Below are 16,778 nucleotides of genomic sequence, written 5' to 3'. Positions count from 1 at the left end.
TTAATATATTATAATATAATATGTTTTATATATTTTTATTTCTTCGAAAGTGCATTCTGTGATGAAAAATGCTTTTTGAAAATGGATTATTCCATATTTCTTCAAGCATAACTCTGAGGATGCATTTTTACAATAGTAATTGTCGAATTACTTTTACAAAAGTAATTGTCAAATAAAATAATAAAAAATAATTTATTTTGTACATATATGATAAGAAAAATTATTGAAACAATAAGTTAGAATTCAATATTTAATATAAAAATATCTAAAAGAAAATAACAAAAGTATTTTAAAATTAAACATAAATTAATTTAAAATTATATTAAATATTATTTAATTAAATATTTATAACACATGATATTGTAGTATTTGTAAAATTAATAGAAAAAAAAGAATATAATGATACAAACTTTATATGTGCATGTTATATACAATTAAAATCAGAATGTTAAAAAAATTAATTTTTTATAAAAAATATTAAATTTTAAATAAAGAATTTAACATATATATAATAGTAAGGTATAAATTATAATATTGATAAGAATATTTGTTTATATTCATGATATAAATAATATACATTAAAATATACATAAGTTTTTAGATTTACAATTGTAATATATAAAAATTATATTTAAGATGATAATTTAACAAATAGAGGAATAAAATTTAATTAACGTTTTAAAGTAAAGCAGATACAGTGAGTATCAACAGATGTAAAACATAATATTAAAATAAAAATATTTATTTGCTCATATATATATATAATAATACATAGATCAAAATATAAAATTTTAGTTTTGCAATAATATACAAATTATATGCTGTAAAAAAAAATAAAATATGTAAAAAAATGGAGGATCATAGAAACACATAATAGAGAAGATGAGAAAGGCAACGATAGCAATAAAGATGACATAGAGCGTAGGAGAAAGGTTATTTAAACAGGATTTTAAACAGGAGAAGATGAATGAAGATGTTTGAAACCTTAATAGCAAGCATAGCATATTATGTGGAGCAGAGATCTGGATATGGAAGATGGAAGAAAAACTAGACAAAATAAAGAGGAAATATGTGAAATGGAGATTAGACAGAAGATTGGACAGAAGAACGCCAAATTACATAATAATGGAAGAGACGAAAATGAAAGAAATAAAAATGAGAGCATTGAAAATGGAGATCAAGTATGAGGAGAAAGCAAGAAAATCGAAAAAGAAAATATACAATAGAATGTATAAAAAAATGGAGAAAGAGTAAAAGAGGAGAAGAAAGTAAATGAGAAAGAAAAAGAAGAGAGGTATTGGAAGAGGTAGGAATTATATATTAAAATAGATAAGTTTTAGTTTTGCAATAATATACAAATTATATGCTGTAAAATATCGAAATAAGATAATCGCATTGGCGCGCGCGAAGCGCGCGCGACGATCTAGTTATTCTAAAAAAGGCATGTTATTGACATTGTTGTCGCTTTTCCGCGATGCTGATTGGCTGTCTCGATTTGTCGTTATGCGCTAGATTCATAGCATCGAGCAGCTATTGAGAAAGTTAACGGTTTGAAAGTTGTCAAAATAAAATTTATATATAAATTTTATATAAATATATAAATATATTATTTTTTGTTCTGCATTCATTCGTGTATTCGTACACATTCAGAAGATCATATTCATATGAAATATGGAATGCATTTGCTGTCATTCAACCTAATGCTATTGTCAAGAGAACAGCAGAGCAGAATATAAAGTAAGCAAATTTCCATTATACCTATACATAATTTTAATTCACCAAATTTCTATTATGTACATTATCTTAATTTTCCGAATTTCTATTATGTACATAATTTTAATTCATTGAATTTCTATGATGTACATAATTTTATTTCACCGAATTTCTATCATTTACATGATTTTAATTCATCAAATTTCTATTGTGTACATAATATTAATGTCTGAATTTCTATTATGTATATATAATTTCAATTTACCTAATTTCTATTACGTACATAACTTTAATTCCTGTATTTTTATTATATACATATTAGAAATTCGGCAAATTAAAATTATCTACATAATAAAAATTTGGCGAATTAATATTATGTACCTAACAGAAATTCGGTGAATTAAATTTATATAATAATAAGAATATTAGATCGGCTCTTTTAATATAAAACATACAATATACATCTCCTTCTCAGCCATAGAGCCAACCGCGATGTTATTGCGAAACTTAAGCAAATTAAGGAATCTGAGAATTTGTATCCTATGGTTGGAATCTCAAGAATTCTCCTTGTTCCTCTTTTTAACTACCCCTGTAAAGAAATAGGCGAGAAAAATATTGGTCCCAAAGTTGGCTAAATCGGGAATCAAACCCGAGATCATTATTGTGTGTTAGGATATGTACAATTTACTTTTGATTTCGTTTTCTTTTATTACTGACATTATTTTGAATTGAGTAATACAACACGAAAGCTTTCTCTCTATAAAGTTTATATATATATATACATATATATATTTTTTTTTTCTATTGACTGTGTCTGATTGTACTCTGTGTTCTACAATAAAGTATATTATATTTTATATACTTGTTAATATCTGAATATTCCATAAGCCATACATAATCTAACAGGTTATGGGCCCAGATTTTCTTCTGAAAATTGAAAGTCATAAGTAGAGTTCTGATAATTGGCAAAAAGCAAAGGTAAAGTCGAATACATAACCTTGCAAAAGCACAATGAAAGTTGACGGTGAAAAATACAGAATTCCGTTATTTAATGGGACAAATTTTAGTAATTGGAAATTTAGAATAGAGACTCTATTGGCTGAAATGGATTTAGTGAGTTTTATAGAACAACCATATATACAGAAATGGTAGAGATATTCGACGGAGACACAGCGGAAGAACGTGCATTCAGGAGTTGCAAATTAAAGAAAATCAAAGAAATGATCGAAAATGTAAGTCCAATAATTTAGCGCATAGATAACAGTCATCTCAAATATGCCAAAGATAAGGAGACAGCTTATGATCTATGGACGGCATTGTGAAACGTTCGAAAGGAGAGGTATTGCTAGACAGCTGCTAACACGTAAGCCACTTCTGTCTATGAAATTTGATGAGATTAAAGATAAGTTAGCTACACATTTCCTCAAATTTAATAAAAGTATTCGAAATTTGTGATCAACAGGAGCTAATCTGAAAAAAAAACAGATATTATATGTCATCTTTTACTTACAATGCTTCCTGCCTATGATAATGTAGTTACTGCAATTGAAACTTTGACTGTAGATAATCTAACACTTGGATTTGTCAAGAGTAGACTTGGATGTAGAAAATAAACGACAATGCACAAAACCAGATGGAAAAGAGTCAACTCAAACATCAATTTTTGCCTCACAGTTTCAACAAAAATTCAAGAAAGGAAACAAGAATAAAACTGTACAAAAGTCAAGTAATACGTCAAAATTCCCTTACAAATGTAATTATTGTGATAAGGTCGGACATAAATACGCCGAATGTTGAAAGAGGCTTGCTGAACAAGTTGCAAAGAAAACGTCTCAAAATGCACATACAGTTACTGGATCTACAAAGCGGAATGAAGATGAAGCCTTTTGTTTTTCTGCTACAACTGGAAGCAGAAGCTGTACTGAAGTAAAATGGTACTTGGATTCGGGTGCTACTGAGCATTTGATAAGTAATAATGTTTATCTGTCAAATATACAAAAGTTGGATACGTCTGTAAAAATAAAGATAGGTAAGTCAGGAACTTATTTACTAACAAGTCAAACTGGTGAAATTCAACTTGTAACTTTTGTTGAAGGGAAAAAAATTTCAATCACAATAAATGATGTATTATTAGTATCAGATCTGCAATATAATCTTCTCTCAGTAGGGAAACTGGAGATGAATGGATTTCGTATAATTTTCGAAGATGGTCGAGGACTTATTACAAAAGGTGATACTATAGTCGTAATAGCACATAGAAATAGAACAGGTCTGTATGAACTAAATCTCAAGAAGGAAATATACGCGAATGTAAGTACAAAACAGAATCAATTAGATTTGTGGCACAAAAGGATGGGTCATTTGAATTACAAAGATGTAAAAAGAATTTAGGATCAAACTATTGGAATAAATACAAGACTTCCAAACTCATCTCAAGATCTATATGAAATATGCATTCAAGAAAAGCAAACTCACATGCCTCATGATAAAACTCGGAAAAGAGCTACACATCCTCTACAATTGATACACAGTGATCTCATTAGACCGATAAATCCTGCATTTTATCAAAATAAGAGATATGTACTCACATTTATCGACGACTATATACATTTTACATGTGCTTAAATTTTAACGTCGAAAACAGAAGTATTGCGATACTTTAAAACATTTAGCCATAGCAACTGCTCACTTCAACATGAAGACAAGTCGGTTTAGATGCGACAACGGGCGAGAATACATATCTTCTGAAATCAAACAATACTTTGAGAGCAAAGGAATACAATTCGAGTTCACTATACGGTACACTCCTTAACAAAATGGAGTGGCGGAGAAAATGAACCGCACGATTTTACAGCAAGATGTATACTCTTGAGTTCAAGATTAGAGAAGACCTTGTGGCCTAAAGCAGTACAGACTGCAGTTTATTTAATTAATCGAAGTCCTACATCATCCTTGACAGGAAAGATTCCAGCCGCTCTTTGGTACAATGAAATACCTGATATTGAAAAGCTCAGTGTTTGGATGCATCGCCTATCTAAAATTACCGAAGAAACTTACTCCAGGAAAGTTTGATTTCAGAACACTCAAATGTTACTTTGTTGGATATTGCCCAAATGGTTATAAATTATGGAGTCTAGAAGAAAAAAAATTACAACAGCAAAAGACATAATCTTTAATAAAGAACAATTTTACTACAATGGATTACCTAGCGAGGACTGGATTTGCCATAAAGGTGAAGAGGAAGCATCAAGCAATAAAAATAATACAGTAAATGAAGATAAACCTGAAAGGAATGAATACAAAGAAAGCGAGAAAGAGTTAAACAAAAATGCTGTTGAAAGAAATATGCAGCAAGGAAAAGGAGAAAAATTAAAAAAACAAGCTTATACAGAAACTCCACGTAGAAGCGAGCGAATAAGGAAAATGCCTCGTCGTTTTGATGATTACGCAATTCTTGCTTTACATGCTAAAACATATGTTGAAGACTTACCTAATGATTTTGAAGAAATTGACATTCGGGACGATAAACAAGAGTGGATGCAAGCAATAAAAGAAGAGATAGACGCAATAGAAGAAAACAATACATGGAAATTAACTAAACTACTCCAAAGAAAGAAAACACTGGACACTAAATGGATTTTTAAAATTAAAAGAAATAAGAATGGAAGCATTGAGAGATACAAGGCCAGACTAGTGGTTAAAGGTTGTGCGCAACAAAAAGGATACGACTACGAGACCTATGCACCAGTAGCAAGATTAACAACGCTCAGAATCCTACTTGCAATAATAGTTGAAAAAGAGTTCTTTGCTAATCACATGGATGTAAAGAATACCTTTTGACATGGTAATATTGAGGAGGAGATATACAGAAAAGTTTCTGAAGGATATAAAGCAAAAGATGGTCTCGTATGCAAGTTAAATAAATCTTTCTATGGCCTCAAGCAAGCTTCAAGAACTTGGAACAAAACCTTTGATAAATTTATTATAAGCTTAGGTTTTTGGCGATCAGAAATTGATAAATGTTTGAACATCTTAAAAGTAAAAGAAGCCTCCATCTATAGTCTATTATACGTTGATGATATAATAATTACTGTAAATGATGAGAAATTGATTAATTACATTAAAGGAAAATTAGAAAATAAATTTCACATAAAAGATCTCGGTGAGCTACAATCGTTCCTTGGGATTGACATAGAAAGAACGGATCAAGAACTACGTATGAATCAACGCAACTACTTGCAACGGTTGCTACAACGTTTCAAGATGGAAGAATGTAATCCGACAAAAACTTCTATGAAAGTAGGATTTATCCCGAATAGCGAAAAGAAATTACAAACTCAATCAAAGTCTTATAAAGAATTAGTAGGCTGTTTAAGTTACGTCATGTTAGCAACAAGACCTAATTTAAGTTTCTTAGTAAACTACTTCAGTAGATATCAACATGATCAAACCGAAGCACGATAGAAAGGACTGAAGAGGATCTTGCGTTACATAAAAGGTACCCTGAATATAAGTCTATGTTACACTAAAGGGAAAACAAATGAAGTCTCTTGCTTCGTGGATGCGGATTATGGAAGCGAATCTGATAGAAAATCAACCTCAGGATTTCTTATAAAGATTTTTGGAAACAGTTTTGTGATCCACAAGAAGACAGATCACAGTAGCTCTGTCTTCTACCGAAGCAGAATACGTGGCCTTAGCTACAGCATCATCGGAATTAATCTGGGTCAAGAATCTACTTATTGACCTTGGAGTAACAGATTCACCTCCGAGGATCGGAAAATCTACGAGGATAATCAATCCTGCATTCATCTACTTGCTCGTTGGGAGCATAACAGATTAAAGCATATAGATGTAAAATACAACTTTGTAAGGGATCTGTATGAGAAGAAACTTATTAATGTCGAGTATCTAAACAACCAAGGACCAGACCGCAGACATACTTACGAAACCACTTCCGTGTACTCAACTCATTAAGCTACGATTGAGACTTGGATTAGAGGAGTAATATTTTTTTTTCTCGTAAATTGAGGAGTGTTAGGATATGTACCCAAGTAGAACAAAAAGTTATTTAAATGTCAAGATAACATCAAAAACTAATTATTTTTAGAAAGTCAAAATAATATCATTTTATGCTTTTAAGGAAACATAATTTGACTTTTTTGACTGTATTTTGACTTTCTAATGATTTTTTATGCATAAAAAATTATTAAAATCTCGTAGATACTACAAAAATATTTTGCGAATTTGCAAAAATATTTTATTTTTGAAACATTAATATCCTGATTTCCTTTTATAAGATTATAAAATATAAAAACTGAAGAATATATATTTTACAGAACATAATCTCTATAAGATTTATATTCTCTCTCTTCGGCTTTTATATTTTATAATCTTATAAATAAAAAATCAAAATATAATGCTTCAAAAATCAAATATTTTCACAAATTCATAAAAATACATAATACCTGTAAGTTCGAGAAATTTAGTAAGAAGGAAGGCAAAATAAATATAATAATTTTTATCTATTTATGCTATTTTAAAATAAAAACTTTTTATTTAAGAACAGAATAATATATGGAAACGTAGTTCCATTATTTAGCGCACATAGTCAGTTTTGTAGTATGTAATAAAAATAAATTGTACACAAGAAGTATTGCACTAAATTAATAGCTATCTACAATTCTCAGTTAGTATAATTAAATACATTTAACAAAAATAAATTTTATATTAAAATAAAAATAACATTTTATCTGCATTTCTTAATCGGGAGTAAAAAAATGTGCGGTATATATATTTATATATTTAACATTATTGCGTTTGCCTTAGCTTTTCTTCTGCGCATCTTACATAATTTATAGGAAATCAAACAATCGTGCATCAACATAATTAATTTTATCTTCTATACGTATATTTTCAAATTAAACTTATATTGTTTTTGCATTTCTCAACAACTTAAAATACACTGAAAGGTACACAATTACTTGTCACAAATAAAAAAACTTTTTGAAGATTATAATCATATGCATGCGATTGTTTAATTTACTAAAACGTTTTTAAAGCATATCAATTGCACTCATTTTTCTCTGATTACTTGTAGAAAACCAACGAGAAATTTTGATTGAACCTGTGTAACATCACATGACGGAAATTTTTTTAGCAATGGCACCTGAAAAAAGTAATAAATCAAAGTTTTTATTTCAAATATGAATAAAGATATATTAATAAAGATACGATAAAACAAAATTTCATTGAAAATTTACATTGAATTACTGTAAGAATATTTGTATCTTGAAGTTTTATTTTTACTAATCCTGAACTAGAGTAATTAATAATCCTGACAAATAAATTTGAAAATATTTTAGCCAGTAATTTTCCTACAGGTATTGCTTCCTTGCCATATGATTTTCAATATGTGTGAATTACATTAGATAAAATATTGAAACGCAATGTCATTGAAAACCATATGTCAGCATATGCTAATAAAATAAGTAAAAATGTTTTCTTTACTACATTAATAAACATAGATAATTACAAAATCTACATAACATATATACTTACAAAAATTAAAATAAATGCAATACAAATATATAATATTAAAAATATTTTTTGTGACTAACAATAAGTAATAAATAGAAAAGATGACGCAGAATGTGTTGTAATCTGAGACTATTTTTACAAATATATTAACTTAATGCTTTTTGTGCAAAGTGAAGTAGAATATATATAGTATTGCATGAATTTTTGGTTTCACTATTTTCTCTAATATCCACACATTGAAAATCATATTGCAATAGAAAAAAATCTGTACATCTCTTATCTTGAGTGTCATTTTTCTCAAAAAATACTTTGTGTTTGCTGGGATAATTTAACATTCTAATAACCTTAATAATATAAATATTAAATTAACTTACCGGTTTCATGATCACTTCACTTATTGTCAGACGATTTTCTATCGTAATGTGAGATGACAAGATAAAGTTTATTTGCTTTTTTCATCTTTTTAGACGCTATTATTTTGCTTCTTTCACCTCTTTAGACATTCATTTACTACTTAGACACTTCATAAACAATAGACGCAGTCTCTCACGTGGGTAACGAAACGATGATACGGATGATGCAATGCGCGAACAGTAGACACAGTGTGCGTTCCGTGTTGCGCATGAAGCGCGTAGAGTGCACAGAAAGTCGTTCCGAGTTAGCTATTGCGCGCTTCGAAAGCGCTTCGAGAGAGCTATGAATTCCCTAGAGTGTACTAACCGTACTGAATTCTTAGCACTCCTCCCAGCGCATTGACTGCTGCTCTTTCGACTAGAGGCAGTGGATGCGTTTGATGCGTTCGTGCGATCTATGCGCTTCTTGCGTGATTCGGAACGCACACTATATGTATATCGAATCGGCACTGGAATTGCTGTAAAGTGGTACGATGGGTGATAAATTGCAAGAATTTCCAGTTTTATTAGAAAATGAAGTCATTAGTTTATTTTTAAACAAAGCCGACATTGAAAAAGCATTAAAAGGTAAAATTTAAGAACGATATAATTAATAATATATTAATTAGAAAATATTAGGTTAACTATTGTATTGTTTTCTTATAGATCAAAAATTTTTATTAAGTCTTATTGAGAAGGAGCAGAGCTCCAAAGAAAATGATAATCCAGAAGATGAAAATGTCGACAAAAACGATACCGGTAAGATTTTATTTTTTGACTTTATTTTTGTGTCACCGATGTCTCTAAACAACTCTTTAATTTTTTGTTATTGTACAAGTATGTTTACTCAAGTTTAATTATAATATATAAATGTTAATATTTCTTACTTAAAATTTGTGTTAATTTTTAATTTAACATTTTTTTTTTAGAGAAGAAGATGTTTGTATGGCCAGACAAAGCTGTACTTTTACTACTAGATATGTACAGAGAAAGAGAAGAAGATTTCTCTAATGGTTTAAAGCGCAGCAATAAAATTTGGGCGGAAATTGCTGCCCAGATGAAAAATTTTAACCCAGAGTATGAAGTTACATCAAACCAATGTGCCACAAAAATGTCTGGATTAAAACGAACCTATAAAAACATTGTTGATCAAAATAAGAAGAGTGGCAATCACAGAAGTTCGTGGGCATTTTTTTCGGTAAAGATATAGATATTTATTATTATTAGTAGAAATTTATATAGTATACGTTTATTTTATTTTTTGTATGCAATATCTTCACATGCGTGTAATGAAATTAATATGTATATTATTTGTGTATTATTTTATACATTGTTTATATGATGTACTAGGTTATGGATTCGATATTTGGCAATAAAGCCTCAACTAGAGCTCCTGCAATTGCCACCAGTGACGGTCCATCAGACCCAAATATCGAAGGATCGTCATCATCTTTGTCATCAATCACTGAAACCCCTGAATTGAAAAGTAAGTATTTGTATTTGTAGTAATTTTTTTTTAAGTATTTGAATGTGTATTTGTAAATTTGTGTCTCGGATCTTAGGGTCAACGTAATAGTTGTTTTTGTATTATGTATTACAGGTCCACCGAGAAAGAGAAAGCGAATAGAACATGTTGTGGAAGAGTTCATTGAACGTATTAAGGTTGAAAAGGAAGAAACAAGAGAAGAAATGAAAAGAAGAGAAACAAACCAAGAAAAAGTACGCGAAGAAAAAAGAAAAGATCGTGAGAAGAGACATAACGAGCAAATGGAAGTGCAGAGATCATTAATCTCCATATTGCAGCAATTTTTAAATAAATAAATGCGGTTTGTTCCATTTCCTAGTAAATGATATGGATGTGTTTGTAGCGTTTTCAACTGGTACGGATTAATCCGTTCCGGATTTCATCTCTCCAATAGGAGAGCTTGTTTTATTTAAAATAATAGTTTACAAAACTATTTATTCTATAGTTTTGATCAGTTATGAGTTTTAAGTTCTGTTTTTAAATTTTAAAAATTTGTTCTTATGTTATACTTAATGAGCATATAGATTCCAAAGATGCAAGGATATTTTTTAATGTATTTCTTAAAGTATTTTTTTAACGTATTGAAGTATTCTGAAGGTGGTTAAGAAAAATATTTAGAATAAAGAATAGTTTTATAAGATTAAATGTGATAATAGCAATAATAAAATAAAAAATTAAACATAAAAGACTGCTTGTTTATTACATTTATTTAGAAATTTATAATTTACAATCATTGTACATTTATTCCTCAATCAATTGAAGCTTCATTTGCAATTCGTTCATTACTCTCATTCTTGTAGCATTTCCTAGTTCAGTGTTATTGTTGCGAACAGGTTGTTGTAATTCGTCCTGGTCATAATGTTGAATACCAACAGTTATTACATCATTTTGTAATATGCATATGTTATGTAACACACAACATGCTATTATAAATTGTGGAATTTTTTTGACGTTCGTCAATGGTAGACAATCTAACAGTATTCTAAAACGCAGTTTTAACTGCCCAATTGCACGTTCAACCACCATTCTCGTTGCTGACAAGCAATAATTAAAGTTTTTTTGTCTGTTTAACAAATGTCCATTGTCTCGAAATGGAACCAAAAGGTGTGGATGTATGGGATATGCAGCATCTCCAATAATATATGAGCCATTAGGAAAATATAGGTCAGGTGTCTCAAGAAAACGTGCTACGGGGGAGTTTCTAAAAACTCTAGCATCGTGCACCGATCCTACTTCTCCTGCATAACAGTGCGTGAAAAGGCCACGCGAATCACACACTACTTGCACGTTTAAAGATGCAAAACCTTTCCGATTTATATATGAAACAGCATCAATTGATGGAGCTCGGATCTTGATGTGGGTACCATCTATGGCACTAATCACTTTTGGGAAGCCACAAATGCTTTCGAATTGTTCCATAATATTGGCGGCAACATCTTCATTCGGCCACTGAATAAATCTAGGTGCGATGCAATGAAGTGCATACACAACACGTTTGACAGCTCTGAAAGCAGTTGCTTTGCCAACTCCAAATTTAGTGCAAACTGATCTAAAACAATTCACAAAGTAAAAATTAAAAAACTTGTCACAAATACAAAGTATTTGAAGTTGTGATTACTCATAAGCCCAATTCAGACTGCACGCAGCAAGTAGCAAGCATTGGAGCCAATGCTGCTCGTCCCAAATCAACACTGTTGGATTTTGGGCGCACAGCATTGGCTGCTGCTCTGATATTTGCTGCATACAGTTTGAATTAGGCTATAACGTTTTGCTAATATGAACAGAGAACTCTGTATAAAGTAGGATTTACTAACCTGTACGAATCAGGAGTAGCCATAAACCAAAGGGCAATATATAATTGTTTTTCTGCTGAAATTGGTTTCCTACCAGTTACAGTGGATGTGGCATTTAACGCTGGTCCGATCAATGATAAAACCATTTCGAATGTTGCCGGAAACATTCTAGAAAGTTAGGTTATGTTATAAGTTAAATTATATAATTTAATAAAACCAAATGAATAAGATTCCAACTTGATAATTAAACAATATGTTATATGGTGACACGCTTACCTGAAATGTTCTTTAAATACGGTATTGGAATAATTAGGAATCACGCGATCAACATACTCTGTAATTTTTTCCGTGGCAATCATTTCTCCACGTGATTTGTCTATCATTAGTATAAGATACAAAGTTTTCATGTCACTAAGCGAAATTTCATCTTCTTCACTGTCACTCGATTCGGAGCTATCACTTTCATTGTTTAAAAATATCAATGAAGAAATAATTGTTGCTGATGAAATTCGATTATTGTATCGTACGGCGTCCATTTTCAATTCGCATAGATCGCTTAGGAAATCGTTCCGAAATTCTCAAGCACTCATGCACTTCACGCGCGCATTGAAAAAACGGAATGATTTCGAAGCGTTGCGCATCAGTATTGCAGTCTATGCGTTTCATGCGCAACACGGAACGCACCCACAGTTGTTAAGATTAGAACGCGAGACACTGCGTGATAGACTGCGCGCATGCGCCGCATTTCATTTACAAATCATATTCTTATCACTGTCACGTCTTAGTGACCTTCCTACTCTCTCTATTCCTAGGCTAGAAAGAATGGGGCGCTCTCTATTTTTTATGAGGCAACCTGCTTACACCGGCTATACCTCAGGGACGCCGAGAGCACGGACTATATTGTGGAACTAGGGACCGAGTATTGGGACGTTGGGAATGGGGAATTCTAGTTATTAGTGAAAAAAGGATTTCCACTAGCGATTCTTTCTAAACTATCTAATGAATTTATCAATTGATCAACCGTAATTTCCCCGTTTAAATAGTTATTAATTAATCAATTCAATAACGAAAATATTATATAACTCTCGAATCTAAGGTCTTGAGAATCCCTCATGGGGTCCTATTATTAAACGATTATTTAATTTACTTGAGTTATCTGTTTCAGTGAAATCTCGCATGTATCGTGTGCAATGGATCAGGAATGTTATCTAAACAGACGAGAAATTGGTCTAGATCGATGTTTCCCTCTAAAACGTCTGTTAATAGGGCGATAATTATACTTATTATTGTATGAATTCCTTCGTTAATCAATTTTCGATTTTCTTCAATAGTAAATTCTGATGACATTTGAGAAATGATTCAAATATTCAAATAATTAGCGTATTGATTGATTTTAAATGAGATATCCGGACACTGTTCTTCCAAGAATTTTATTAGATCCTGAGAGATTTCCTCCTCTATTTCCGATACTAAATCGCACAGTTCCGTGAATAATGACGATTCGAAAAAGTCGTCGTTGAAATTGTAACGGTTCACCTTTCCCGACGCCGCGGATCGGCTCGCCGGTTCCAGGATTCGGGAGGAAGGGGGAGATTCAGACTCGCTTATTCCTTATTAACAATGCTTTGGTTTATTCAAAAAGAAACAAATAAACAAAATGTTTGTTGGCATAAGCCTAAATAGAGAAACTTATTGACTACTCGGTATAAACAAAATGTTTGTTGGCATAAAGCCTTAAATAGAGAAACTTATTGACTACTCGGTATAAACAAAATGTTTGTTGGCATAAAGCCTTAAATAGAGAAACTTATTGACTACCCGGTATAAACAAAATGCGGAGGCGTGTAGCCTGTAGCGGTGTCCGGAAAAGATTTACAAATTACCCGGTATAACTTAGAGATATGGTGTACGGAGGCGTATAGCTTATAACAGGAAGAAACCGGAAACCGGGAAACCCGGCGTAATGACGAGAAACCCGTCACCCGGTGTATAGCAGGAAGAGACCGGAAACCGGGAAACCCGGCGTAACAACGAGAAACCCGTTGCCCGGCGTGTAGCAGGAAGAGACCGGAAACCGGGAAACCCGGCGTAACAACGAGAAACCCGTTGCCCGGCGTGTAGCAGGAAGAGACCGGAAACCGGGAAACCCGGCGTAACAACGAGAAACCCGTTGCCCGGCGTGTAGCAGGAAGAGACCGGAAACCGGGAAACCCGGCGGTGGCGGCGGCGCGGTCAGCAGGATAGCCCTTCGGCGCTCCTGCTGCACGTCCGACCGTTGGACCGAGACCCCCGGCCGAGGGAGCCGGACCGACGCCGCTGGGGCCTGGTTGACAGGCGGCCCCTTTGGCTCGTCAGCCGTTCCTTCACTCTCCTCCGAGGAGGAGATATCACCAAAAAGCGCTTTGATGGTCGGTTGACTCATCGCAGCAATATGAGCCGGGTCATTGACCCGGCCCCCCTTATATACCCCTACGGGGGGTCTTTGAATGCGAGAAAACCGAATTCCCCCTGCGGACCCTAGCGGCGGGGGGTCGGACCTCGTGGCCCGTCTGTGTCGGTGGTTAGTCGCGGGAGCGCCGCGAGATGGCGCGCGGTGCGCTGGGGGGCCCGTAGCGGCGGGCTCGGGCCTTTGCCCGGCGATCTTATCGGCCGAGTCGGGAGGTTGATACAGGGAGCCGCGAGATGGCGTGGGGGGTATGGCGCTGGAGGAATCACGGCGGCTGGCCCTGTCCTACGCCCCGATGGTTTCCTCGTCCTCTTCCTCGGATGCCGCCTTGAGGTCCTGCACATGGATGTGGCGGTGCCATCGTCCTCGGGCGTCCTTGAGGTCAACGATTACGGGGGATACGATCCTCCGGACAGTCATCGGTCCGCTGTACTTCGGGGCCAGCTTGGCGTTGAACGCGTTGGCCTTGCTGGACAGGGGGCGGTCGCGTTTCCAGACGCGTTCGCCCAGCTGCGGTCGCCAGTCTCGTCGCCTTAGGTTGTACGGCTTCTCTTGCCGCTGGAAGGCCCGGGCGAGGTGGATTCGGACCACCTTGTAGGCGTCCTCCAACTGGGTCTGGCGGGTGCTTGGTCCTGGTGCTGGTGCGGTTCCTGGTCGATCCTCTGGATGTGGGCGGGCGAGCTCTCGGCCGTGCAGAATGTAGGCCGGAGTGTATCCGGTGGCCTCATGTCGGGCGGTGTTGATGGCGAACTGTAAGGCGGGGATTCGCTCGTCCCAGTCTTTGTGCCGCCGGCCTACGTACTGGCTGATCATTGTTTTAACCGTACGGTTCGCTCGCTCTACCGGATTGCATTGCGGAGTGTACACGGGGGATGTCCGATGTTGTATCCCGTAGGAAGCTAGCAAGGCCTTAATGCGTTGCGCGACGAACTGAGTTCCGTTATCGGACACCAGGGCGACCGGACACCCGTGCCGGTATATCAGGCGGTCGGTGAGTGCTCGGGCTACGGCTACGGCGGTGGCTTTTCTAAGCGGGACCATCTCGATCCACTTACTGAACCGGTCTTGTATGGTTAATAGCCAGGTATGGCCGCTAGTGGATCGAGGCAGGGGACCGATCAGGTCTACGGCGGCTTGTTCCCATGGTGCGCGGACGGGGGTGGCCATCATCCGTCCAGCCGGTTGTCGTTGACTGGCCTTATGCCGCGCACAATTAGCGCACCCTCGGACGTACCGGGCAATTTCCCGAAACATGCCGGGCCAGTAATATAGCTGGGCCACCCGAGCCAATGTTTTGGAAATGCCTAGGTGCCCGGCGGCCGGGTCGTCGTGCATTCGCTGAAGCAGGGCGGGTCGTTGGTCTGTAGGCACGCACTGCTTCCATTGCTCTTCGGCTGGTGTTTCCCGGAAGTCCAGATCGTGGAGTATATGCCTGTACAATCGTTGATCCTGGATTTTATAGTCCGGGTGATCGGTCGGATGTCTCCGTACTTCGGCTAGTTTACGATGGTACCACCGGCATTTCGGCCGGGTCACCGCCAAAGCTTCCGGGAGGCGGGAGAGGGCATCTGCCACCTGGTTAAGTGTCCCGCGCCGGTACTGGATGTCGAAATCATGTTGTTGTAATTCGAACATCCAGCGGGCTAGTCGTCCGGTAGGGGCCTCGATGTGTTGTAACCACTTTAAAGCTTGGTGGTCGGTCACGACGGTGAATCGGTAGCCCTCGAGGTAATCCCGCATCCGGCGTATACCCTACACGACAGCCAAGCACTCTAGTTCGGTAGCGCTATAATTCTTCTCGGCTGCGTTGAGGGTCCGGCTGGCGTACGCGATAACCCGCTCTCCTTCGCCGAGGTGTTGGGTTAATACGGCCCCTAACCCGTGGGCGCTGGCGTCGGTTTGTAGTAGAAATGGTCGCGCAAAATCTGGACAGGCGAGGACAGGTGCGGTGGTTAAGGCCTGTTTTAGTTTCCGGAACGCGGTTTCTTCTTCTTTTGCCCAGGTCCAGCGCGCTCTCTTTTTAGTGAGTCGAGTGAGAGGGGCGGCGATAGTGGAGAAGTCAGCGATGAATCAGCGGTACCATGACGCTACCCCCAGAAATTGCCGAACCCTGCGGAGGGTCGTGGGGGCAGGCCAATCGGTAATGGCTCGCACTTTCTCTGGGTCCGTCCGGATTCCGTGCCGATCGATAACGTGTCCGAGGTACCGGAGACTTGGCCGGCAGAAGTGACACTTTTCTGGATTGAGACGGAGTCGGGCGTCACGGAGGCGGCGAAAGACTTCGGCCAAGTGGCCTAGGTGCTCCTCGAAAGTACGGGATGCGACAACTATGTCGTCCAAGTAGACGAGGACGTGTGGCTCTAATTCGG

The 16,778-nt window shown here is 36.1% G+C and overlaps 1 protein-coding gene across 1 annotated transcript; it reads left to right on the top strand.

Annotated features, from left to right (window-relative positions):
- Window positions 1–7,081: 7,081 nt before the first annotated feature.
- LOC114930420 (uncharacterized) lies at window positions 7,082–10,856 on the top strand. Its single transcript, XM_029302189.2, has 5 exons — window positions 7,082–9,233; window positions 9,312–9,404; window positions 9,575–9,843; window positions 9,996–10,131; window positions 10,246–10,856. Exons 1-5 carry the CDS (start codon window positions 9,140–9,142, stop codon window positions 10,464–10,466), a joined length of 813 nt encoding a protein of 270 aa, XP_029158022.2. The 5' UTR covers window positions 7,082–9,139; the 3' UTR covers window positions 10,467–10,856.
- The last annotated feature ends 5,922 nt before the right edge of the window (window positions 10,857–16,778 follow it).

This window comes from Nylanderia fulva, unplaced genomic scaffold (genome assembly GCF_048542155.1).
Source record: "Nylanderia fulva isolate GAGA-0341 unplaced genomic scaffold, ASM4854215v1 Scaffold139, whole genome shotgun sequence".
Taxonomy (NCBI): domain Eukaryota; kingdom Metazoa; phylum Arthropoda; class Insecta; order Hymenoptera; family Formicidae; genus Nylanderia; species Nylanderia fulva.
Note: the sequence above shows the minus strand (reverse complement) of the source record. Positions and strands in the feature narration are given on the sequence as shown.

Excerpts from the sequence above, each read along its gene's own strand:
- LOC114930420 (XM_029302189.2), top strand. The coding sequence starts at position 9,140 with ATGGGTGATAAATTGCAAGAATTTCCAGTTTTATTAGAAAATGAAGTC. Across the intron at positions 9,405-9,574 it reads TGTCGACAAAAACGATACCG|AGAAGAAGATGTTTGTATGG; the intron begins GTAAGATTTTAT and ends TTTTTTTTTTAG. Across the intron at positions 9,844-9,995 it reads GTTCGTGGGCATTTTTTTCG|GTTATGGATTCGATATTTGG; the intron begins GTAAAGATATAG and ends ATGATGTACTAG.